We start from the raw sequence: 26,414 nt of genomic DNA, 5'->3' as shown, positions 1-26,414 counted from the left end.
TTAGTTAAATATAGTATGTAGTGGTGTTTTGAGACATTAAAGTAGGTATAACAACTTCTAAAATAAGGAAAACCCATTGTGTGTCTAAGGGGAATGTGGAAATTAAAAAAAAACCCACAAAAACAACAGACAAAACAAACAAAAACTTGAGTTTTAGCACTTCATGTGGATTGTTGATAATCTTGTTTGCAGGTACAGTGGAACAAAGATCAAAAAATAGTTTCCTAAAGAAGTTCAGACAAAATTATGTAGTTTATTCAGCTAGTTCAGCAGTTACTTGGACGTTCCACTGCAGGACAATTTGCTGTCAATATATTATTTTATGTGTTTTTTACCTAATTTGTGTATTTATTTCATTAGAAATTGTAAAGAAACTCCACAAAACAACAAAAAACCCCAACACACCAAAACCCCCAAAAAACCTCTCCAGCTCCCATAGCCTCTAGGCTAGAGTACTGTGTTTCCAAGTTCATTTGTTGCCTGAATACCTGTTCTATTTAACATTTACAATAACCTGGACTCACGGGAGCGTTCTGGAAGAGGTCTGACCCAAAACACAGTTTTGCTGGGTTTTGACCCACTTGCTTCTCTGGAAGCTTTACTCTGAATGTGCTTTTCTTTTCCTAGAGCCTCACTGCTGTGCCAAACAAACTTTCAGTCTTGTCCCTGTATCACACACTGGTTATTAAAGCAGCTAAGTCTTCTGCAAAGAGGCAGTCTGCCTTGCCCTGCAAATGGTTTCTGAAAGCAGCCTCTTCACAGAATATCAGGGATTGGAAGGGACCTCGAAAGATCATCCAGTCCAATCCCCCTGCCAGAGCAGGAACCTAAATGAGATCACATAGAAAGGTGTCCAGGCGTGTTTTGAATGTCTCCAGAGAAGGAGACTCCACAACCTCCCTGGGCAGCCTGTTCCAGTGCTCCATCACCCTCACTGTAAAGAAGTTTCTTCTCAAGTTTAAGCCTTCCTTGTGATTAAAGAAATAGCTGCTTTGTAGCTTTTCATTTTTATTTCAAACTTTTATTAAAAAAATTAAAATGCCTGGTTGTGCAAATACCTACTTGAAAAAATAAATATTAATGGTGACTTGATTTATATGAAAAGTCTATTGCATGTACAGACACTTTGGGGGTTACTGTGTTTTAGTACCTTTAAAAGTTAACAATAAATAAAGTCATCCTTTTCAGTGAAACTAGCTCATCTTTTATCTTCAGCAGTGTAAAGAACCAGACTAAATTGGAAAAATAAAATCTCAGCTGCTATAAAAAACCATCAAAGGATGTACGTTTTACAATGATACAAATGTCTGAAACGTGGCATGAGCAGTTGGTTTCCAGTTGAAAAAGATGTCATGCAAAGGAACAGAAAATCTGAAAAGCCTAATGAAAAGGAACAGCCTGGTTTTACAGAGTCTGGCAGGAGGACAGCACTGTCCTGAGATTAGGGGATTGAGCAAAAAGCTGGCATGCAGAATTGCGGATTTTTATATAATAGCTTTAGTAAATATCCTTTAGGACCCAGTGGAAATGTTTGATGAGGCAAACTTTGTGAGTAATGGCCAATCATTCAGCGGTGATGAGGGAAAAGCTTTGAGTGAGAAGCTCCTGTCGATCACATCGCAAAGCAGCGTTGCTCCCACTGATCGCCGACGGACGCGCGACGCTGCAATTAGAGTTGATTCAATGTTCAAACCCGGGGGGACTTGTGCTACAGGAGGTTACTGGAGTGTCGAGTGCCCGGCTCCCGTTTCCAGCAAGATGCCTTATTTTGCAAAACTCCTTTTATTAATCTTTTGCTTAGTTCTTCTTGTGGAGAGCAGAAAGCACAGGAGGAGGAGGTGGACAAGCCAGCTGGAGGTGCAGAGGGCAAGGTAAGGGTTATTAAAACATGTACGTTTCTCTTCTTGTGGTGTTACAAACACGTTACTACACAGACATAAAAAGCTGCCCTGTCAGTGTCTTTGTGTGTGTGGTATGTGCAAACAGCTTTATAGAGAATATTTTTATGATAGTACCTGATGATAGTATAATCAGTTTTAACTGTAAACGGGCACATTTAATGCTAATGTTGATTAACTCTTAATAAGAGGCAGATTTTGTAGAGAAGTTGACCACTTCAGCATGGATTGTGCAGAAATATTCTTAGCCCTGTATGAGAATTACTGAGAGAATTCAGAGAAGTTGCATTTAATAGAGATGTTTAAATCTACATGTTATTTCAGCACTGTTTCAGGTTATTTACCCTGCTTGCTGGAACGTCTATGCTACTTATGTTCACTTGAAATTGCATGTTATTCTCTACCAATTTGAGGTGGGGTGTTGGTTAGTATGCGTGATACTAATTAATAACAAATAAATCCATGGAAGTTACCCAGGGATTGTAAAATTAAAAATATATTTTGAAGACATATGTGAAAACTTTAAAGAAGATACCTATTTTAAAGTCAAGCAAAGGCACAAGAAAGAGTTAAAGGTCTTAGTAAAGTTTATTAGATTTACTGTTGCTGAGATTTGACCGGAGGTTTACATTAGAAAAGATAATCTTCCAAACCTGTCAGACAGTCCAAAGTATGTTATCCTTTTTGGTAGTTATGTCATCCAGTGGCAATTGTATCTTACAAGACTGTTCATTGTTCGAAGGGCTCAAAAATAAAATTGGGTTAATCCATCTTATTAAATGGCTTCACTGCGGCTGTAAACCTTCATCTTTTCGTTTATTTTGTTGGTTTTTTGGTTTAACGTGAATGCTTTTATTTTATAGGAAGTGTTGTTACTTGAATGTTTTATGAAGAAACGTTACACTATGATTGAAAGAGAAGAATAATATGCTCTCAGATATATACTGCTCATTGGAAAATGCAGTAGCATATGCTTTTAGTGATGTAAATGTTAGAAAGCTGAAGCAGCTAGGGGCCTGATCTTGAAATCCTAAAGCCAGCTGGAGTTTTTCCACTGATTGCCACAGAGTCTCTGTTATTGAATGAGATCTTTCATTTAACTCCGAAAATTTTTCCAAGTCCATTTCTGGGAAATAGGGGGGATACAACAGTGGCATTTTCTTGCGAACCATTCACATGTAGTAGAAATCATCTACTTTGAAGTAACAAAATAGTAGAAATCTTTATTTTAAAATGTGGCTTTATCTAAAAGTGGTGCCATTCTCTGGGTTAATAAGTTGTTTTAATATTTTGTACTTTATTTAAATGTTGCAAAAGTAATTTACAATTTCTACAGTGCTATTGTTTTTGCGAAGTTGTCATAGAGTGGAAATTAAAGAACTGCTAAAGTTATCTATATAGATGAATTTACTGTAAAGAATGACTGATATTATTTGGTTTCCTGTGAAATAATGAATTTCATGAACAGTTTTCCAGACAGGTAGAACCTGAGGAACTGTCTTTTTTATTTTTTTATTTTTATTTTTTTAACACTTCTTATGCAAACAGTGTACTTATTTAAAAGTATATAAAAGTAAGTATTAGGGGCTGTTCAATGTGAATGACATTTTAAATACAGAAAACTCTGCAATATTGCAAAAAAAGAGTTTATTGAGCAATGACACTGATATCTTAAGTTTCCAGTTACGTAGAAAATACAATTATCTCTAAACCAGCAATGAATAGCAGACTCTTCTAGTAAAAGCAAATTAAAATCAGTTCCTATGCTGGTTTTCTAATAACATAAGAGAAATGGAAACAGTGTCCTTTTTTAGTAAATGCATCACATTTTCTACTAAGTATTTTTCATGCTGACTTACCACAAGAAATACAGTAAATTTTACAATAAGCATATTAGCCAAGGAAATTTATTTCTGTGTTTGGGATTTTAGAAGTTTGATATTTTGTGTCTTTTAAGGTGGTACATCAGCTTGATTTAATGTTGATTTCAAGAAGCTAGCTTGGGTTGTGCAACTGCAAAACATCTTCACTTGTGTAGTTCATAACCTGAAGGTTGTATAGAGGTTCTTACCCGTGGAGCTCTGAGGGCTTGGGGTGACGGGTCCTGCAGGCACCAATTGTACCCAGAGAAGCTGTTGAGCCCGTGCCTTCAGGGGAAAGCAAAATGCTAAAGCCATGTTAGGGCTGTGGAGTTTGGAACCCAGATTAAGGTTAAGAGTTGCCTGTGGATCCCTAATTACTCCCCTTGTTTTATGTAAATATTGAACTGTATTGCATTATTTTTCTATGAGTGGTACCTCACTAAGCACGCTGAGTGGATAACAACACTTCATTAGAAACTGTGTCGTGTTTCATTTTCTCTGACTCCTGCACCCCCCACCTCACTGGTAGTACAACTCTTACAAAACAGAGGTATGACTTAAAGAAGCCACTGTCTCTGTGCAGCATCGCTGTGACCGTGGCCTGGAGCAGCTTCATGTTATGCTCTGGAGAGCTCGGGCTTTGCGGGAGGAATTGGCGTGTGCTCATCGAGTAGCAGCTCCTGGCTTTGCCCTTTGATGGTGGATTTTTTACATTTTCTAGTGTCACGGTCCCAGACTCTTACCTTACAAAACTGGGTGAAGGGATTCAGTGACACCTATGTGTATGAAGCTGAGAGCCTTTTTACTGATGTACAAGCTGGTGAACGGTGCACAAAACCAAGGACTCATAACCAACAGAAGATTTGTTGGTTAAAAAATTTTGCATTTCATTCTGTTTTAGAGAAATCAAATGATAAATGAACAGCAAAGTAAAACCTGCCAGAGTCACCTAAGTGACTGCTGAACAGGGGATGTTCACCCCAGCATTAGATACAGGTTATAAATTCCTCCCAAGGAATACATTTCCAGAGAGGAGGTAAAGACTTTGGCGCTGAAGGAGACAGTGTAAGTGTGGAATGGTGCAGGTGTATGTGTCGTGTGGGCCATGGTCTGCTCTGCGTGTTACTAACTGGGGTTTTCCAGGGAGCTGTGCACTGCTGCTGGGCCATGCCAGACTTGCACTGTGTAGTACTCACGGTACAGTGCATGTGTATGTGTGCTTGTAGCTTCCTCGGAGCATCAGCCTTACTGTAAGTGTCAAGCGAGTGCTGTTGGCATGTCCAACACTGGATTGGAAAGAGTTTGGGATGCTCTTTGGTAGCTGTGTCTCAGGACTCACAAATGCTAGGAGTCCTCCTAGACTATCTGCCTGGACAGAATTTCCACACAGAAAAAGAGAAACTCTGAAAAATAGTGCTTTTGTTAATATCTTTTGCTCTGTGAACATTGCTGATAATGCCTCTGGTAATGTATATTGATCTGTATAAATTGTCCTAGAGGAGAGAGCTTGGGAGATGTTTGCCATCTCCATTGTGCCTGTGAATGTGCCTGTGGCCTCTGCACTGGACAGACAGACACAGTCTGGCTCAGAATCTGCTTATTCCTGTCTCCTAACAGTTGTGCAAAGCCTCATGCTTCAGCCAGGAGAAACACTGTGCTTTTGAAATAGAAGTGGCTTTTAGCTTCTGTTAGCTAAAGACTTCCTGCCAGGGTTTTTGGAAGTGGTCAGTGATTTGGAGTTATCTCATTAGGGATGTAATTTGCTGGACATCCTACATGCCAGCCTTAGTTTGGGACCCAGAAGCAGAAGTGGATGATCAGGGCATGGCAGCACAAGGCCCAGCACATGAGCTGTTTCTCCAAACAGTGATCCAGCGGGGCAAGTATTCTGCTGATCCCCGCTGAAGTGGCTGCTGCTGGCGGCCATGCTCCCACTGTTGCCTCACAGGGCTGCATTTTTCCCCAACTTTCAACTGGATGCAGCAGGCAAGTCTTCTGGCCTGTGATACCCTCCAGCCCCTACTGATCCTCTCCACATTCTAGTGATTTCTCAGAAAATGCAGTATTTGTAAGTAGCTTAATGGTTAAAACATTGATGACCATGTTTTTGTCGGTGTGTTGCTTGCCTGGGGTTCGAGTCCAGGGCACTGCGCAGCCTCTAGTTCTGCAAGGTTTGAAGTCTCCTGAGATTTTTTCACCAATGCTGCAGCATCACAGCAGGGCCAAATAGCAACGTGAAACAAAAGCAGGGAGAGATGTGCACACATGTAAATGGTAACAGCAGATCTGAGAAGCAAATCTCATGCCTTATTCTGTCTGCGTGCTCCAGCTGTGGTTCACATCTGCAGTTATGACTTCTCTGCTGTTGCTAATGTAGCCTGCTCTGGCCGTGCTGCAGCTGTGTAGTTGTTGTCCAGGTAGGCTGTGAGATGTTTAGAGCTTCAGCACTGCTTCCTCACCAGCCTGCACTCTCTCTTCCACAGTCGTGCCTCCTGCCTCTTCAGCAGAACGGTGGCCTCTGGTTCCCTTGACTAGACCCGCTGTCCACCGTATCTCCATCATCAGGCTCTTTGCAGTGTTCCCTGCCCCTGCAGCCTCTTTACATGGAAAGCTGAGCGTTACCACAGTGCTGTACCTCTGCAATTAAACACGCTGGTTTACTTTTGCTTCTGCTGACACGGGTGTGAATTGCACTGATTTCACAGTGAGGAGGGCCTGTAATTGTTTTTTGTTTTCGTGAGCCAAAGATGATGTCTTAAGTGTCAGGGGGTGTGAAGACAGCCAGGCAGGTTGGATAGTTCTGCCCTGAAATAGTGAAAATAAAAGGTTGAGCTTTTTAGCCTTGCAGGAAAGTGTCTCTGCTTAAAATATCCTTGTGAATTTTACCCTCTGCTTGTGGTGTTGCTGTTGACTTTGGGCTGTATGGATGTAGGAAGAGGCGAGGAGTGCAGGGTTTGGGATACACTTGATAAATAAAGGCTCAATTTATTGCTGTGGAGAACAAATGTATTCTGCATTCATCTTTAATAAGCTAAAAATATGAATAACCATAGAACAACTTTTTTTTTTCTGGTTGAAAAACACATTTTATAAATCCAAGCAAAAATGGAGGGTCCTAAACAATGGATGGTAAGGTGTGTTGGGCATGTGACCACGCAGTATTCCTAATGTGTATGATAACACTGATTGGCACATGCTTTGAGTTTGTGTCCATCATTTTCCAGAGTCTGATTTAGTTTTTCATATAAATCTGGCAAGTAAAGTTCCTTTCCTTTCCTTTCCTTTCCTTTCCTTTCCTTTCCTTTCACCACAGATGAGTCAGTGTGGAGCAGGTTACATGCAGAGACAGGGCAACAGAGTCCCTCTTCCTTCCAGCTCTGGGAACAATAGGGACTGGTCTGTCCAACCAAGATAGACCTGTCTTGTTGTGGAGCTACCAGGGCCTCTTGGGACTCATCAAGTCCTTGAATTGGTGGCCCTGACAGGCAATGGAATGAGATCTCCCCAAAATCAAAGACCTTGAAGTTCCCAGCTTGTCAGAAAGTTCTTGACCATATCCGATCCCAAGTGATCCATGTACGTTACTACTTGAGCAAAGTGTAAACAGCAAGAAAATTACGTATGAAAAACATGGTAAAAAAAGAGAAAGGGAGATGGGTGACTTTGAATGAATAGTGGTGAATTGCAGAGAGTGTGTAAAGCTGAAAGAAACCCTGACAAATCTATAATCACAAGTGCTAAAGCCCATGAGTACATGAGGGAAGATTTATGAGATACCAGTGACCAGATTGTCTGTAAATGGGCAGGAGTGTTGAGTGCATCCCTCAGCTCTGCAAAGGCACTGGTGGCTGCGTTCACCTTTGCTGCAGATAATGAGATACTTTCCATGCAAACGGTGGTGAGGGTGGCACAGGATGCCCACCGGAGAGGATCAGAAGATACCAGCACAGCTGATGTCACTTACTGTTATAAAGAATGGGTTTTTTACAAACAAACTTGGTCTTGCTTTTGGATTACATTGGCAAAAATATTATTACACATTTCAAAGGCTGTGTAGGCTGCCTGTGATTAAAAATAGCTCTATACAAAATCTTTGTAAATGGATTGAATTGATTAAAAATTAAATGGCAGACCTCTGTCTGTAAATTCTGAATCCTCTCTTGTGTACCTGAAGGATTGCACATGAACTGATGATTAAATTCTGGCTATTAAAATGCAACTCCTGGCTCAGGACACTCCTGAAAACCACTGTTTTCTTCCTAAGGCAGCACTGGTGTCCCCAGCTGGCCCTCTGAAGCCTCTTCAGCCACAGACTTATTCTCTGCAACTCTCCTGTGTGCTATTTGCTATTTGATGATTTTTAAATGAATTGATGAGGCATTTCAGTGAGGTTGTGCCATTGATTTACAAGGTGATATTGTAACACTGTCAGAGTTTTCCTCATACAGCATGTAATCCAAAGTTTTATTGGATTTTTAATTTGATTTTTTTTTTCCCATTCTTTGAGTAGAGAGATTTGATTGAACATTCACTGGTACTTAGGCCTTTCCCTGACAGTTAAAGTCAAGCAGACACAGGAAGATCATCCTTCTCCACTTCCAGCTTTTCAGGTGCAGAGGCAGTATTGTGGATTGTGGAGTGGAGTGCTTTGTCAGCAGCCCTAACCTTTGCAAAGAAACACAACCTTGTCCTGCAGCAAGCAGTTAAAAACTAAACTTTTGTCTCCAACCACTGTCATTAGTGGCTGTCCTTGGGTTTCTGCTCCTGCTTTTAGGTAACTGTTAATGCAGCGGTGTTGGGAGTGCACTTGTTCCATCCAGCTGGGTCTTTTTTTATAACCAGCAGGGAGAGAGATGCTCTGACATCCCAATTAAATCAGGAGCCCAAAGGGAGCTGGGGGGGATCCAAATTTTCCTATGTAGCATGTGCCCTGATGCACAAGGGCATATATTCCTTCAAAACATTCATTTGATACAGTTTTTTTAAATTCTGTGCTTCCTTTTCACCACCTTATTAAAGTAAATAGCAGCAGCTATTTGCACCCCTTAGGTTTTATCTTATCTTTTCTGAGTTGGGTGCTCTGATAGGAAAGTTTTCTTCTGATTTACTGTTTATACTCCCTTTATTCATACTCATCATGCTTTGTATTTTGACCCTTAAGCACACCCCTTTCCACAGCCACACTTATGATTGTGGTGATTGTTTTGTAAGCTCTGAATTTTTGACCAAGATTTTAAGCCTAATTCACCCTTATTTTCATGTCTATTAGATACAAAATCTATTATTCTTATCTATTAGATACAAAAATATCAAGATTTTAAGCCTAATTCACCCTTATTTTCGTATCTATTAGAGCAGTCCCTTTATTTTTCCTCCAAGATTTTTTGTTCTATACTGTCAGTAATATTTCTTGCGCACAGGTAAATGGATCTGAAAATCTTTTGTGTAAAGTTCTTTCTATTTAGTATTATTGTTTTTAGGAAGTTGCTGACAAACAGCTAATTGCAGCAATATTTATAACTTTGTGAGATCTTTTGCCCAGAGCAAAGGGATAGAGGAACCTTAATGGTCCAAGTCCTTCCTGCACCACTGAGGAATGGCCAGGGATGCTGATCTCGATTTTCTTCCAGAAGTGTGCGCAGTATCTGTCTGTCTGCTGTTTAGTTATCCCCTTATGCAATTTTAGTGACTTTCTTGCACTTTTCCCAGGGGCTTCACAGAATCTCAGGGATTGGAAGGGACCTCGAAAGATCATCTAGTCCAATCTCCCTGCCGGAGCAGGAACCTAAATGAGATCACATAGAAAGGTGTCCAGGCGGGTTTTGAATGTCTCCAGAGAAGGAGACTCCACAACCTCCCTGGGCAGCTTGTTCCAGTGCTCTGTCACCCGCTTGTTGTCATCCTTGTTGTACTGTTGTCATATAATCTCATAAATAAAAAGTTTTTCTTCCCTTAATATTCAGAAAAGTGAAGGATTGCAGATCTTGCCAACTTCTTTTGATAAAACCCCTCTTTTCCTGCTGCTGTGGAGGGAAATGGATGGTTTTGTCATTGTTCAAAGTCAGAAGACAAAGCCAGCCCTCTGTCCACACAAACTGCTGGTAGTGAGCTTGTGTTCATGGGGCTGATAGGCAGTCTCAGAATAGCATATGACATTGCGTGACTACCACTGAAAAAAGCTTTCTCATGATAATGTTGCCTTGGTATCTGGCCAAATCCTGGCCAGGTAACGTCTGGGGCAGTCAGCTGCTTCTACTGTTGCTTGCTCTGAGACATTTACTGCATAGAATCATAGAATGGTTTTGGTTGGAAGGGACATTTAAAGGTTGTCTAGTCCAACCCCCCCACAGTAAGCAGGAACATCTTCAACTGGGTCAGGCTGCTCAAAGCTCCATCCAACCTGGCCTTTAATGTTTCCAGGGATGGGGCATCTACCACCTCTCTGGGCAACCTGTTCCAGTGTTTCATCTCCCTCAATGTAAAAAATTTCTTCCTTATATCTAGTCTAAATCTACCTTCTTTTAGGTTAAAACCAATGCCCCTTGCCTTACCACTACAAGCCCTGCTAAAAAGTCTGTCCCCATCTTTCTTATAGGCTCCCTTCAGGTACTGAAAGACCACAATAAGGTCTTCCCAGAGCCTTCTCTTCTTTGGGCTGAACAACCCCTACTCTCTCAGCCTGTCCTCATAAGAGAGGTATTCTATTCCTCTGGTCATTTTTGTGGCCCTCCTCTGGACCTTCTCCAGCAGGTCCCCATCTTTCTTGTGCTGAGGACTCAGAGCTGCATCCCAGCTCCTCTATGAGATGCTGTGCTCTCAGCCTTGTGCCTCCCTTGGAGCCATGCTGTCCTGCTGCTCTGAAATTGGGCCGTCAGAAGTTGGCTGCAGAGTGATGCTGGGGCATGGAGATGTCAGACCAACGCTATTGCTGTCTTTTGCAGCTACGTCTATAAGAAGAATCATGACGTGACCAAAACCTGGAGAGGAAAGACAGAGCGGCTTCTCAGAGTAGACAACCATGACTTCACCATGCGGCCAGCTTTTGGAGGTGAGAATAAAATTATTTTATTGATTTCATGTTCATTTAATTAAAAATAATGTAATTATCTAATTAATCACCTAATTAGGTGATTAAAAAAAAAAAAAAGCCTCTGGCCAGATGTACCAGTGTGAAGGGAAAGGACTTGGGTGGTCTTAGAGGACAGTGGAGGCAATTCAGAGAGGTATCATCCTCACCTCATAGCCCTCTGTGCAGCTCTTACATGTCTTTCTGTTACTGAAGTTGGCTCTTTTTTTGGCCAGTGTTCCCCAGAGCTCAGGATGGACCCTCCCAGTAAGTGTTTCACTCTGTTGAGAACATCTTCTCCTTGCTAGGAGAAAATGGAGTATTTTTGTCCAGGTGAAATCTTGTCTCAAACTCTCTAAAGCAACCAAAAGAGCAGGAGGGAAGGGGAGGCCTCTGTCACCTGCAGTTTTGTCTTCTCTCACACTTAGTTACAGGAATGTTCTCGCCTGATCTTTCTAGACTCACAACTGCAGAAGTAAGAGAGCACCTGAATAAAAATTATACTGCTGGTGGTTTTAGCTTGGCTAGCAGCCAAGCATCCAACAGGCACTTGCTCACTCTCACCCTCCCCAGGGAATAGGGGAGAGAGTTGGAGGGTTAAAAGTAAGCAGACCTGTAGGATGAGATAAGACAATTTTATGATTGAAATAAAATAAATCTTAAAATAATAATGGCAATAAGAATGGTAATAATAGTAATAATAAAATATGCAAATGCATGATATGCAGGGAAATTGCTCACCACCCACCAGCCAAGCCCAGCCCATTCCTAGATAATGATCTTGGAGGAGCAACAATCCTGAAACTGAAACTGCAGTCCCAGAAGAGTGAGAGCCCAAGAGAGCAAGAGAGAGATCCCAAGAGACCCTCATTAATATACTGAACATGATATTATATGATATGGAATATCCCATTGGCATATCCAAATGCCAATCTGGATTTGCTAATTTTAATATTCCCCTCTCCTGGTCCTTTGCACCTGCAGACTAGCAAAACACAGGGAAGCTGGAAAATTCGTCTTCCAGCAACAATTGAAAACATCAGTGTATTACCAACATTCTTCTCATACCAAATCCTAGGCTGAAACCAGAACACTGTGCTATTCTAGCTACCAAGAAGAAAACTAGTTCTATCCCAGGTGAAAACCAGGACAAACATTGTGGAAACCTCTCTTCTGATTAGATCAATAACCAAGCCCCTCCAGAGCGAAGGACAGTTTTCTGCAGTTACTGCTGAATGACTGATCCTGCATCCTTTGTCAATTGCCCTTCTAGGATGAAGTGCAACTTCTCCCTGTCTGGTGGGTCACACATGTATTTTGCATTTTACACAAAGTCTACAGAACAGAGCTTCTCTGACCTGCCCATTCCTGGTGTGACTGGGAGGGCTTCCCCCCTCCCAATCCTTTGCACTTGCAAACTACCCAAGCATGATGTCCTTGTATGTTATCAACATTCTTCTCATAATAAATCCCATACTGAAACCAAAACACAGTGCTTTCTAGCTACTAAGAAGCAAATTATCCTAGCAAAACCAGGGCACCGCTGGAGGTAACTCTTTCAATAATCAGTGGTAAAGTTGATCTGCTGTTTCTAGGGTTGAAGAGTTTGTTTTAAATTGTCCTCTGGGTGGAATACAGGCAAATCTCCCTGGGGTTGGTGTGAGCACATCTGACAAACCCAGGCACGCAGCTGAGGCTCAGAGCTGTGGTCTGGGAGCTGGCTCTGGAGGCACTGGACATGCCTGCTCCTTTTTGAACTGCCTGTAAAAGTGATGCTGAATGAGATGCTCTCGAGCCCCTCACCTGCTCCAGATGGGTATCTCCTTGCTATACTAAAGAATCACAAAATGGTTTGGGTTAGAAGAGACCTTTGAAGATCATCTAGTCTACCCACTTCCCATGGGCAGGGATATCTTTCAGTAGATCAGATTGCTCAAAGCTCCATCCAACTTGACCTTGAACACTTCCAGTGATGGGATCAACACTTTATTGGTTTGTGTCACTAGACTGTATGTTGTCTTCTGAAGAGGGGGATAGGAGGTTGCATAGTTTCACGCATGTGAAATGGATTGCTGATTTGGTTTGCTTCATCTTTCCTAACAGAAGACTAGATGCTGAGAAGTAGGTACCATGCTCCGTTCAGTGAGTTCTCTAAAGTGTACATATGTCCCTAAATACCAGGTATGCTACAAGCTCAGTCTCCCTTAATTCCCATTCTGAGGATCTTTGTCCTCCTCTTCCCTCCCCAAGGCATTAAAAGAGAGCAGTGTAGAAAGCTCCTTTGGCTGCTTCTGGAGCAGTAACTTTTTCTTGACTTTATTCTTCTCTTACATTCAAGCAGGAATCACTATCATATCATCTGGCTGCAAATATATTTTCCTCTGACCATTTTAACTCCTTACTGTGAGGCTAGTGCCTGTGCTGGAATTTTTCCTTTTCTCTCAGAAAAGAGAAGGTGGTGTTTCTGGTGCTGAAGGTCATCCCTGCTCACCTTCGATCACGTTGGGAGGTGAGCGTTCTCGCTCTAGTAACTCTCCTGGAGCAAACAAGAGGGGAGAAGCAAAGTGCAGAGGCAGGCTCAGATGTGAAAGTACACCAGACCCCAGGCTGGTAGCCCCTAGGACAGGTACAACATACATCATATGCAGTTGCAGGCACTGAGTGGACAGGACTGTGCACAGCTTGTAGGTTATGGAAGTGGGAAGGAGGAGAATCCGGAATGCTTGCTTTTGCCAGCTCCTGAGACAGCAATCACTATTAAACTAGTCTCACTGAGGGTGCCCATCCAAACCATGTTTTGTTGTATTAAAATTCGAGGGAATAGAGCGAGCAGAGAAACATAGGCAGCTTAGAGAGGGAGTGCAGCTATGGGATCCTAATTTGTCTTGGTGACTCTAGGTTGAATACAGTTGGTTTTAACAGCAAGTGATTTTCCCAGCCAGTAAGGTCAGTGACAAACTGTTTGTCCCAAAGGGGAAGGATCAGGCTTTCCCTTTGGCAGGCAAAAATCAGTGTCAATGTCAGAGAGGGAATCTTTCTAGTCTTCTGAGTAGCAGAGAAAAACCTCAAAGCAAATACCTCAAAAATCTTAGAAACCCAAACTATTAAAGTTTAAGGTGCTATGTTAGGTTTTCAGGGGTTTTTTTATTTTGTTTTTGGTGGGGGTTCTTTTAGCCAACCTCAGTTTTTGGAGCTTGGCTGATGACTTCTGAATGCCTGATGTGGGCAGACTGGAAGTGACGAACTCTCCTCCGTGCAGCTCTTACCAGTCTAGTCAAAAGACCTGCTGTTTCCTGGGTCTGATATAGTGGGATGACAGAGCTTCTCTGGGTGGAGATTTGGACTCCTCCACTCGGTTGGAGATAGCTGGGGGGCCACTGTGATTTTTTTTTTTTCCTTTTCCTAGCTGGCTGTATGTCTAATGATGTCTGATGTATGACTGCATGATACCTGTGCTGTTTGGGAAAGCTGAGGGGTTTTGTTCTCTTGTGCTGATGGCTTAGGTTTTGATGTCCAGTGTCACCACTGCACTGCACTTCTGTAAACAGACCAATTTTTTACTATTTTTGTCTGTGTCACAGAGCCCATGAAGAACACCTTTGTGCACAGTTCACACCAAGTAGATACACATAATTACATGATTACTCTGCCAGTGCTAATGCAACTTCATTTTAATCTCCCTCTTGTCTTGTTTTCCCATGCTACCTCCCATTGCAGCATGAAGATACTCCCTGAGCCTAAAAACTTGGAGTAACATTTAAAAAATCTGAGAAATATCCTAACATTCTTCACTGAGAAGGTGACTTTATTTTTAAAGGGTTTTTTTTTTAATTTTTGCTCAAAACCTCTTTATCTTGCACAGCTCCTTGGACAAAGGTGGGACATTAGCAAAGTTGTGCTGAATTTGCACGTGATAAGGAACAAAACATGGCAACAGCTTTGTTGAGGATCCAGCCTTGGAAAGCAGAACTCAGGCACAGAGATAGCTCGGGTTCTACGGGTTCTTGCACAGCTGCAGAATTATGCAGTGTGGTTTTAGATCCTTATATTTTGTCGGTAATGTTATCCATCAGGCAGTCACAGGGATTTGCTATGCACTGTGAGCCCTTCCAGGCTTTTGCTGCAGCGATGCCTGTCAAACTGTTGTGGTCTGACCTGCATAGGATAAAAAGGCTTTTGTTCTGTGGAAGCAGAGTAGAGGAGGCTGCAGGACATGTGTGACTGTGACTAGTTGCTGCCCTAAGACCCTCTCTGCTCTCTGAGAGCAGTTCAAGGACCATGGTCTAATGGAGAGTCCAGCCCCATGGTGTTGCATTGGGCCTGTGATATTATGGTGCAGGTGGGAAGGGCAACTCAACTCTGGAAAACAGAAATAATATCATAAGGGAATTGTGAGTGACATTAGACTACAAAGAAACTCAGTACTATAAATAAGATGATTCAAGCTCGGTGAAATAATGGACAGCTGTTAACCTTCAACATTTTTGGTGGACCACTTCACCACTGAAGTTTAAGCTAAAAAAGGGATCGGGTCTGTAGCTACTTTATGGTGGTCGCGGTGACTCTTGCTGGTCTGCAGAGGACAGTCAGCAAATCTGCCAGCCCCTCGCAGCTGTGACCACTGGACAGAGCAGGCTGGGGTTATGCAAGGTGAAATGGAAGAAAAACATTAGAGAAACATGAAGGGTTTTTCAAGGAAAAGTATCTTTGTAAAGAGCAAGTGAGCAAGCAAATGTTGTCTAAGTTGTGTTATTAACAGCCCCATAAGTGTGGTTGTCCAGCCTGCTCTCAGCCTGTTAGAGACAGGTTATTGGGTACGGTGGTAATGACAAAGTTTTTTGCTTTGCTGATGTTCAAAGTAGCCTCCACAAGCTAAAATAGACAGCATTTGTTTTGTCCCTTAGGGAGTTATCTCCATGTCAGTGACCTTGTTCTAGCTAGCAGATGTTCAGGTATTATTTACAAATATTAATATTTAAAGATTATGTAAATATTTGTTTTGCTGCCTTCCTTAAACATCCATTTTAAGCATTTCATCTATGACATCTCGTATTTTACAGGGAGCCTGTGAATAAGCAGCTTTAGTTGATACTTAAAATAGCTGTATCTTCTTTGCTGAGGAACAGCCTAATGCTGTACTTTTATTTTATTTCTTCATAGCCTAATAGCCTAACGTCAGCTGGTCCTCGCTGCCCTTTCTGGGCAGTATGTTTGTCACGATGGCTGAATGGTGGGGTGAATGAAGCATAAGTGGTTCACTTAGAGTTAGTGTCAAGGGCTGGAATGAAATTGCTTCTCCCTTGATGAGCAGCCATCAGTGAGATGCAAAGGAACGAAGCTCTCTGCAGTCATGTGGCAGCTGGTGAGGGTGTCCTGGTGGTGGCTGCCTGGAAGCTGCCCACACCAAAGGGGTCCCAAACATATATACATTCATTAAAAAAAAAAATTATATATAAAAAAAAAAATATATATACACACACATATACATGCAGAAACACTGAAGACTGTTTTGCAGCTTGCAGACTTGGGATCTCCTACGGATGTTTGCAAGCCTCTCTGGTTGTGCAAGGAATATCTGTCAGCAAAGAAGTCTCAAACTTCCTTGTTTCCCATGTAGATATTTTTATCTCAGGGACCATGTCTGCCTCACTCCTTCAAAGACAGATGAGGGGAGACAGAGACTGTCTCAGAGAAAAACAATGAGCCTTTGAAATCACTGCCAAAGAGAAAAATTAAAGAGATGTCACAAAGCTTTAGTCTCAGAGCTGGAGTGAAAAACTGATGCCAGGCATTTTCACAGTAGCACGTTCTTCCCTATCTTCCAAAGCCTGCTGCAGTGTTAAAAAATAAAAACCATGATGTGTGCGTTACTTGTTTCTGACTGGGAACTGACTTGCCCATTGCAGCTTTCATGCTGCTCCTCAGTGGGTGGTTTTAAGTGCCAAGACACACTCGGATGCGACAGGCTTTAATGTTGGGCACCTTCTGAAGTCATTCCTGAATGGGACTTGTGGAAACCTCCTGGGTTCCCTAGAGGGGTTAGCCCCAGACCAGGAGTCCCATTCAACCTATGGCAGAATTTGGTAATAAAACTGGAGTTTTTGTGATTTTTGTGATTTTTTTGGATAACATTTTGTGATTTTTGCAAGGCGAAACACACCACAAAGTCTTCTCAATGTCAGAACCCACCCAAAATGGAGACTTGTTGGGTCCGTCTATTCTCCTTGTACAACTACTGAATGCAGATGCAAAGTGGGTCCTCTCTAAAGGTATTCTGTACAGCAACTTTTCTATATGCAGCACCTAAGTCAAATGTGTAATGGCTTTCACTGAAGAGCAGGTCACAAAACAGCAGCTTACTGCAGGGGAAAGAGAAATGACAGTGATTCTCAGGACATTGGGTTGTGAACTTTGCAAAGGAATGAAGACATATAGAGCCACAAATGTCTTGACAGGCTGGTCCCTGAGTATCTTTTTAATACCCAAGTTTGATGTCAGGCAAGGACGCTGACATGTGGGAATTTACAGAAATGAGACGTTGCTGATGCAGTTTCAGGAGGTGGTGCCTTGACAGTGAGATGGTGTAAGGGGTGCTCTATTGTATCACTTGTAAATCCTATACAGAAATAGGGGGACCAATGGATACTGCCCAATACAAGAAAGTAGAACTGCTTCCATCAGCCTCATCTTGTGCTTCAGGTCACTTAAATCCTCTCTCAACACGCAAATATAAATATCTCCCTCATAATGAAAAACTCCTATTTTCCATTTCCAATTTCTATATTGTCAAATTTGCTAAAGACCCTGTGAATGTCTTGAGCTTGCTTGGAAGCTGCCACTGTGCTGTGTCTGAGATGCAGGGGGAACAGTTTGTCGGTGCGTTTGTTTCTGTGTTGTAAGTGGAAGTCTGTGAGTTTTATTTTTTTAAGAGTTCAAGTTTTACTTTCTTGTTCTATCAGTCCTGCTTAATTAGATTTTTTTTGTTTTATTTTATTTTTTTTTTTTCCAAGATATTGCTGTGGGCAGTGATGGAGATAATGGATGTTGACATGTTTGCTGCTTCTGGAAGAAATGCTTCAGTTGAAGGTTACACAATTTCTCTCTAGACCTTGATCTATAAATACTTGAGCTCATGTTTAATTTGAATAATTCCATGAATTTGGCTGACACTGCTCAGAGACTCTAAAGTATGAGCTGAAAAGCTTTGCCGGGCTGCAATCTTTAAGCAAAGCAGCACTGCTTCCTCTTCTCAGCCAAATCCACAGCTTTCACATAGATCTGTTTAGCTTCCCATCCAGGAGGGAATGTCCTAGAGAGGAGCCTCAGCAGTGAATGTCCTAGAGAGGAGCCTGAGCTTTGAGATTTCTCCAGTGTTACAATATTCAGATCTTTTCCTGCTTCTGATTCTCCAGGCTGATCCTTCTATATTTCCTCTCTCTGAATTAAAGATTAACATTGATAAAATACTGTTTATGATGAGGAAAAGCTAGTTGATGAGGACTTTTTTACATTTAATGCTATAATCCAAGTTACTTGTCCTCTGTCTGCCTGTTCATTGTGTCAGATATCATCTCAGCTGTTCTTTTCCCTTCCTTTAAAGGTCCCTTCCAACCCAAATGATTCTGTGATTCTATTCACACATTCCTCATCCTCTGCTACCTCTCAATAAAGAGGTTTTTTTCTGTTTGTTCATCCCTAGTGGCATTTGATGGGAAATTTGACAAAGCACCTGGAGCCCCTGTGGGTCAACAGTTTAGTTTCTAGAGGGACAGGATTAAAAAGCTAACATTTCCCAATTGACTCCAAGGATTAGTGAGAGTGAAGATCTCTTGACATCTTTCTGTGACTGATGGAGAGCCATTTAATTCAATGGTATGTGCTGTAGCCAAGATGACCTTTAAGGAAACCCAGGGTTTGTTTCTGTGGTTTAAAGAGGGCGTTTCTTTACAGGGCTTCTGTTTTGCTTCAGACACTGTGTGCGTTTACAACGTTGTTTGCTTCAAGTACCTCTGCAAAACTGCATCTTGGTAGAAGTTTTGAAGAGCAATGGGTGAAGAAAACAAGCAATTATCAGTTATGCTTTTTGTCTAGAGCAGGACTTGATGATCATTCAATTCCTATCACTAGCTCCCAGGCAGCAACATTTGGGCTGGCCTCACTGACCCTTCACCCACTCTTCTCTGCTCAGCCCAACCTCTTGTCCAAACCTCCTCCAAAGGGTCTTGGTGTCTCAACATGCCCTCACTCCCGTTTGTGTGCTTTCTCATCGCCTCAGCCCCAGGTGCTGAAGGAGGAGCACGGAGAAGAGAAAAGTAGGGATTGTTTCTGCTGATTGTAGTAGGATTTTTTGCCCAAGAAAGACAGGGTAAATATTTCCATTTCCATGAAGTCTCATCTTCATACTGTCTGTATTAAGAACTTAACATTTGAGTCCAGAGTTCAAATGATTTCTCTCCCTGTCTCTCTATTGCACTCACTATTTTATTGTCCCTCAAATTTGTAATTAAAATAAATTTTAAAAAAAGAGGAAAAAACCCCAAACAACTAAAGGCAGTTTCACTGATGTACAAGTCACCTAACCCAACCAGTTGGTTGCATCCTGTGACCAGATCAGTAGGCACTGAGAATGTTTCCTGGTCTGGCAGGCAGGGACTGGCTTGTGAGAAGCTGAGCTGGTGACAACAACAGCAGAGGACTCTCTGATCTGCTGTCCTCCTCCTCACCTTTCTCCTCTGGCCCTGGTGGCCCACCTGGTCACCTGACAGTGATTCACTGATTCAAGTTACTGATTTGAAAGAAAATAGTCCAATTGCTGTTGCTGCTGTTGGTTATGGCTGGGTTAATTTTCTGTGGGTCAATGATCTGAATGGTCTTACAGAAGGTCCCACTGCAAGCTCCTCTATGCCAATTCACCTTTTGCTGAGCGTCATTCCCTGTATAATTTGGGGAGGGGGTTGGGGACTGTTCTTGCTTCTGAATGAGCACACTTGTGTTGTGAAGCCCTGTGTGCAAGAGGAAAAATTCTTCAGCACTTCTCAGCCCTATCACTGGATGTGGTTGTGACAGCACGTCTGCATTTCATCAGCGAGTGCAGACTGGGGTTTTGTGGGTTTTCCCAGTTTCAGGGTATATCTGAGAGAGGAGAACTGAACACCAACAGAGAGACGATTTCCTTGCCCTCCAGTGATGGTTCCTTATAATACATAAGCAACTGAAAGGGAGCACGATGGGCCAATATCATTGGAGGGACAAATCTTACCAAAGTCTCTCGGCTCCTGAGAAACATGCCAGTACTGACTAACTGGAGTTTCTCCCCAAGTAAATCTTCCTGCAAACAGCCTTCAGCTTGGACAGACGCCACCAAGACAGCAATAGGAGTGAGCAAATGTTTGTTGGCATTTTTTTAAAGCATGAAGCGCACAGCTGTGTGTCTGAATGTGACATGTAGGTGTTTGTAAGCATCTAGGAGTCATCAAAAAGTGTCAGGTTAGCCGTGTTTCAGCTTCATTGCTGGGGGCAACAGTCACTTAAATTGGCATTGGTCGTGTCAAGGAGCCTGGTTCTGCTCCAGGGCTCGCTTCAGGGTGCCTGTACTCAGCACAGCTGCTGATGGATGGCATGGGCACCACGGGCTGGAGCCAAGCGTGCAGAGGGGGGACAGTGTCACAGTCGACATGCTCTGCTGTGATTCGGTGAGACTGGTTTATCAGAGCACAAACAAAATCTGTACCAGGGCCAGTCATAGTAACCAGCTTGTCTCATGGGCTTTGCGATCCCCTTTACCTACCAAAGCTGGGTTGGTGTTTCTTTCTCCTCCAGCAGAAGCAAATGTAAAGCTGTATTCAAAAGCCCTGAAGATGCATGGGAGTCTGTGCGTGCTGCTGCAGGTACAGGAGCAGGATGGATGGCAGCTTGTGAAAGTGCTCTCCATTCTCAAAACAGCACTTCTGCTGTCTTGTTAGCCTTACAGTGTATTCAGAGCTTGGATGTGGTCTTGAGGAAGATGCTACTGTAGCTAAATACATGCACGCAACAGGTCCTGCTGCGCACAGCACTGTGCAAATATGGGTTTGGATCTACAAAGGGATTGTGGTGCCTCTTAAATGCTGTCCAACTGCTAATCAGGTTCAGAATCTCACTGCTAAAGATCTTTACAAACTTTCATGGAGGCCACAACAATCCTTGGAAAATTCATTTCTGCTGAGCAAGTCCCAGACATGTCTGCAGAGCTGCTATTTCCTCCACCACGGTCTGTCTCACTGACTGTGCCCAGCCTGGAGGTATGTTCCAGATATGCACATTGCATGAGCCCTATGAGACCCACTGCCACACACTGACAGCTCAAAGTAACGGTGGATCCACCTAGACTGTTCCTTAGCAGTTCCTGCTGACCTGCCTTGGTGGGTCATGCTTAGTGTGCATGTCTCTGTAGGCACTTACCTCCTCAGTGCACTGGAAAAGGGAAAAAGCTGTGTGAGGACACACTATGGGGAACTTGCATAACCTGAGGAGGTCCTTGTCATTAATAAGTAGCAGTCTGCCATGGAATTTTGACACAGGGTTTCTAGTAATAGAGAAGTATGCATTTATTATGGGATGTTTTCTGCTTATTTACTCTTCGTGAATTCTCTGGTTGCTTATTTTAAAACTGCTTTGGAAAACTAATAATATTATCAATGAATCATATGAATGAAAGTGGTTATGGGCTCTAAAAAGTTTAATGTAGCTTGTCTTGTTGATAAGAAATGAGAAACCCCCAAGGAAGAACTCATTGCTTGCAGTTTCTTCTCCTCAGTCTCCTGTTTTGGGGGTTGAATTTGTTCATAAAGACCTAAAATTTATGATGACATGGCTCAGCTTTTAAACACATATGCGAATGTTTCATCCAAGCTCTGGATTAGCTGGGCAGTGTCAACCTTGCAGCACATGCCAAGGGGAAGATAATTCAGTGTTTCAAAAGGGGCTTTACATGGTTATTCACTGACTCTTCCCCTGGACCCCTTGTGAAGAATCATGGACAGAAAAGTATAACATAAGCTCAGAAATGTTTTGCATCCTACCTTATGGTGCTAATTAAATGCAGACGATATAAAATAACAGTTATTTACATATCTGAATCTCATTCTCCTACAGGCCCTGCAATTCCTGTTGGGGTGGATGTGCAAGTTGAAAGCTTGGACAGTATTTCTGAGGTTGACATGGTAAGTAATCCTCTCTTAAGTCTCAATTATTCCTAGTCATAAAAAGTCCTTCCCATTTGAAACCTATGGATTCCAAATTATTGGTCAGATGAAAATAATGGCAGCATTTGGCAAATTCAAAGAGGGTGACACTCAGAACTAAAGACTTGATAAAACCAGGTGATCAAAGGCTCATCTCTGTATCTTCAGATAAAGATTAAAAGTGTGAAGAAAAAAGGGACCTTAAATGGGAGAATAATCTGTGCTATGGAGGATCTATCACAACCAAATATATAAAAACAGCTGCATACAAAGGTTTGAAGGTATATGGTGAAGTTCACATAAGCCACACCTACTACAAGAGTTTTCTTCCTTAGGGAACCTTTGAGTCCATCTGTTTGAGTTGCATGATTCTGTGAGGTACATTAGAAAATTAAGTTGTTGACATAAATGAGAAGGAGCTGCTCCTGCTTCTTCACTGCTGGGAGTAACCTCACTGAGGCATGTGAGTGGGAGCTCCAGGGGGAGCTTGAATTGTCTCTGCCAAAGTGGGATTTGGTGTGGGGAAATACTCTTCCCATCACTGATGATGCTGTTTGGAAAATTTGCACCAAGTTCAATTGTGATTTAGTATCTTTATTTTTCTATTAATTAAAATAATAATAAAACAATGCATGCAGTTGTTAACCCTCAACGGGTTTCAAGATATTCCCAGCAAAAAGAGTCTTCTCACCATTTTCCTGTTTGTTTGTTTGTTTTGTTTTTTTCTTCTTTATTCTTTCCTCCTTCTGCCTTTTCCTCCCTGTTTTTTGGATACCTTCTCTGGTCTAGGGAAAACATGAAGACTTAAAGGAAGAGCTTCAGGCTGATCAGGTTTTTTTGTGGTGCAATTACATCTTCATGAAAAGAAGGGAGCTTGCCTGCCTCAATATTGAAAGAAAGGGTTTGGGGGGATGCATGCAATGAAGCGTGTGGGAGGGAGATTTCAGCACAGGAAATGGCTGTTGCAAGAAGACTTGGGGCTCTAATATGTCAAGATAACGTTTGTCCTGGTTTCAGCTGGGAAAAAGTTAATTTTCTTCCTAGTAGATGGTATAATACTGTAGTTTGGATTTAGGATGAGAGGAATGTTGATAACACACTTGATGTTTTAGTTGTTCCTGAGCAGTGCTTACACGAAGTCAAGAACTCCTCAGCTTCTCACACTGCCCTACCAGTGAAGAGGCTGGGGTTGCACAAGAAGTTGGGAGGGGACACAGCTGGGACAGCTGACCCCAACCAACCAAAGGGATGTTCCACACCATGTGCCGTCACACTCAGCATATAAAGCTGGGGGAAGAAGAAGGAATGGGGTACTTTCAGGGTGATGGCATTTGTCTTCTCAAGTAACCACTATGCATGATGGAACCCCGCTCTCCTGGAGATGGCTGAACACCTGCCTGCCATTGGGAAGCAGTGAATGAATTCCTTGTTTTGCTTTGTTTGTGTGTGCAGCTTTTGATTTACCTATTAAACTGCCTTTAACTCAACCTACAAGTCTTCCCACTTTTACTCTTCCTGTGCTCTCCCCCATCCCACTGTGAGGGGAGTGAGCAGGCGGCTGTGTGGTGTTTTGCTGCTGGCCAGATTAGAACCATGACAGTGTTGTAGCAGCAAAAAGACCTAATTAGTGTAAGTAAATAACTTGCAATGCTTTCTGTTAGGAGCATCTGATATCAACAAAAATCTTGGCCATCAGAAATCTTTGAGGGCATCTCAGCCTTTGCTGTTGACAGCTTCACAGTCCCATTTTCCCAGCACAGGACAAGTACTTTCCCCAGCAGTTCCTGATTTGTGTTTGAGGTGGAAGAATGATCTCCCATGTCAGTCTAGGTTATACTGGTTTGTTTTTCCAGCAGTTTGCCTCAGTGGGGGTGTTTGCAGAGAGGAGAGCGAGCAGTAAGCTGTCTGTATGGCAGGGGAGCCAGGCTGGCTGTGCCTGCACCAGGGTGCCCTCCTCAGCTCCCCATTGCAGGCAAGGCAGAGCTGCAGACAGAACTTCTTTCAAATGGCTCTGAAGGGTTTGTGGCCTTGGAAACTGGGTGCCTTCAGTCAGGAAGCCTTTGCCTACCACTGCTTCAACAGGCATCTGGTGTCCCAAAGAAGCACTAGACTGACGCTGGCTGCTACTGTGTGCATTGGTGGGGGATGCTCTTGAGGCTGCCCAGAGTGTGGCCCAAACATGAAATGTGCTGCCAAAGCTGAGGCACTTGTGTATGCTCATTTGCTGTGCCTCCAGCAGGTACTATCATTTCCTCAGTTTGTCATAAAACTTGCTTCTTAAGGGATTTTCCGCCTCATGAGTGATGAAATAAACCCCTTTTCTCAGTTTGTCACTAATGTGTGTGCTGGTCAGAAAGGAGCAAGATGTCAGGGATTGCAAACTGCCTCGTTTGACTCACACCACCAGAAAACATCCACAAATTGGATTTTGTACTTAGAAACTATCATCAGCTGCTGCTTGGGCTTGATGTTTGCAGCACCTGGTGTCCTATGTGTTGGTCATTGGAAGCCTGTTTGGAGAGAGAAGGGTGCTGAAGGTGAGAGAGGAGAGAGCTCCTGCCTCTCTGGTGGGATTTTTTTTTAGCCGCACATGGGAAGTGGTGTGACCCTTCCCGTGCTGTCCCCACAGGCAGTCTCTGTGCCTCCCCTGTGGTGGCTGTCAGTCACGCTGGGGGTGCATGGCTGATGCCACATGGGTCCCTGTCCCCCTGTGCTCCCATGATGGAGCTGCCCAGAGACATCCAGCCTCAGGCTGCCTGGCCCTCCCCTTGCATCACAGCCAGTGGGCTGCCCAGGGCTGGTGACCCAGTATAGCCAGGCTCATTTGTAGCCCTTTTTTTCCTTTTGGTGTAAACAACACTGACTCCCAAGAAATAATTAGTTATGCCTCTTCTTGCTTTCCTTTTTCCCAGCTCCAGTCAAGCTGATGTGCTTTCCTTGTCCAGCCCCTGAGGTTGGCTTCTCCAGCCAGGTTGCAACTTAAACCCTACTGGTAGCAGCGGTCACTGGAAGAGTTTCTTTGGGGCTGTAGCTGTAAAGGGAAGGTGGTCAGTGTCCAGGAGGGAACAGGAGCTGGCAACATCACTGGGGGGAGCAGGGATGGAGGCTGGGACCAGTCTATAGAGGTGGGTAAGCAGAAGTGTCCCTCCAGCAGGTCTCTGCCATGGTCAGAGACGGAGGTGTCTGGCCAGCTCTGCCCCATGCAGGGCAGCAAGGCGAGGGCTGGCACTGGAGACTTCTTTGACAAATTCATGAAAAACCCATTGGTGAGACTTTTGCCAGGGCAGCCCTTTGAAACGGGGAGTCACGTTCACTGATGGCTTGCCATTGGCAAAGCAAAATGAGGTTGTGGTGGTGGTTTTAGAAAGCAGTTGCTGAGTGGTTAGGAAGAGATCCCAATCTGTGTTGCTGCCTGCCCAGGCTTGGAAGCTGTGGCTCCTGTAACCACTCACTTAATTGGGAACATAAAGAAAACAAGTGTATTTGATCTCTCAGCATGAGAGAGTAGATTCAGCTCTGAAAGCAGCAGCTGCCAGGTTGGGATCAACAAACAGATGTTTTCCTTTGTGTGACTGAAGCTCCTGTCCCCTCAACGAGCTTAAAAGAGAGCTCTATTTATACACTCGTACAGTAGGAAAAACAGTTCTCTCACTTGGTTGCTGTTCTCAACAGTTTAGTTCTTCTGGGGGTAAATTGCTTAGTGTTTAGCCTGACCATTAAGCTAATTTTGAAAGTTTTTCTTCTTGCAGGTGCTATTGATACCATAATCCTTCAAGATAATTTTGCCAGGACTGAAGAATAGTTTCTGCAGGGCAGTGCTTCTAGGTGTGGTAATCAACACTGACAGACCTCTCTCTGTTCTCTTCCTTTTTTTTGCGAAGGATTTCACTATGACTCTGTACTTAAGGCACTACTGGAAGGATGAGCGTCTCTCATTTCCCAGTACCACCAACAAGAGCATGACCTTCGATGGCAGGCTGGTGAGGAAGATCTGGGTCCCTGACGTCTTCTTTGTGCACTCCAAAAGGTCCTTCATTCATGACACCACCACAGACAACATCATGCTGCGAGTGTTCCCTGACGGTCATGTCCTCTACAGCATGAGGTAACGGTGCTGCTCCTGAACACCCCCAGCAGCTTCACTGTCAGTTTTACTTCCAGCATGGCTTTGGTGATCACCAGGACTGCTACTGCCAACCCTCCTACGCCCACCACTGATGCAGAGCTCTGTTTCCAGCATGTCCAATACAAGATGCTTTTCCCAGGAAGCTATGAGAAACCATGCTGTGGGCAGTAACAGCATAATCTCCTCCTGGGGGAAGCATTCTCCTAATTCTTTGCAGTCAGAGGAGGTCTTAGTGGAGCA

General features: G+C 43.2%; 1 protein-coding gene across 1 annotated transcript in view; it reads left to right on the top strand.

Annotated features, from left to right (window-relative positions):
• The first annotated feature begins 1,683 nt into the window (after window positions 1-1,683).
• Window positions 1,684-26,414, top strand: part of GABRR2 (gamma-aminobutyric acid type A receptor subunit rho2) — a 35,763-nt gene continuing 11,032 nt past the window's right edge. The window contains exons 1-4 of the mRNA XM_010167493.1: window positions 1,684-1,871; window positions 10,702-10,808; window positions 21,960-22,027; window positions 25,930-26,153. Coding sequence (XP_010165795.1) covers window positions 1,684-1,871; window positions 10,702-10,808; window positions 21,960-22,027; window positions 25,930-26,153 — 587 coding nt within the window. The remainder of the gene's footprint in view (window positions 1,872-10,701; window positions 10,809-21,959; window positions 22,028-25,929; window positions 26,154-26,414) is intronic.

Source organism: Antrostomus carolinensis, unplaced genomic scaffold, assembly GCF_000700745.2.
Source record: "Antrostomus carolinensis isolate BGI_N321 unplaced genomic scaffold, ASM70074v2 scaffold3365, whole genome shotgun sequence".
Taxonomy (NCBI): Eukaryota; Metazoa; Chordata; class Aves; order Caprimulgiformes; family Caprimulgidae; genus Antrostomus; species Antrostomus carolinensis.
Note: the sequence above shows the minus strand (reverse complement) of the source record. Positions and strands in the feature narration are given on the sequence as shown.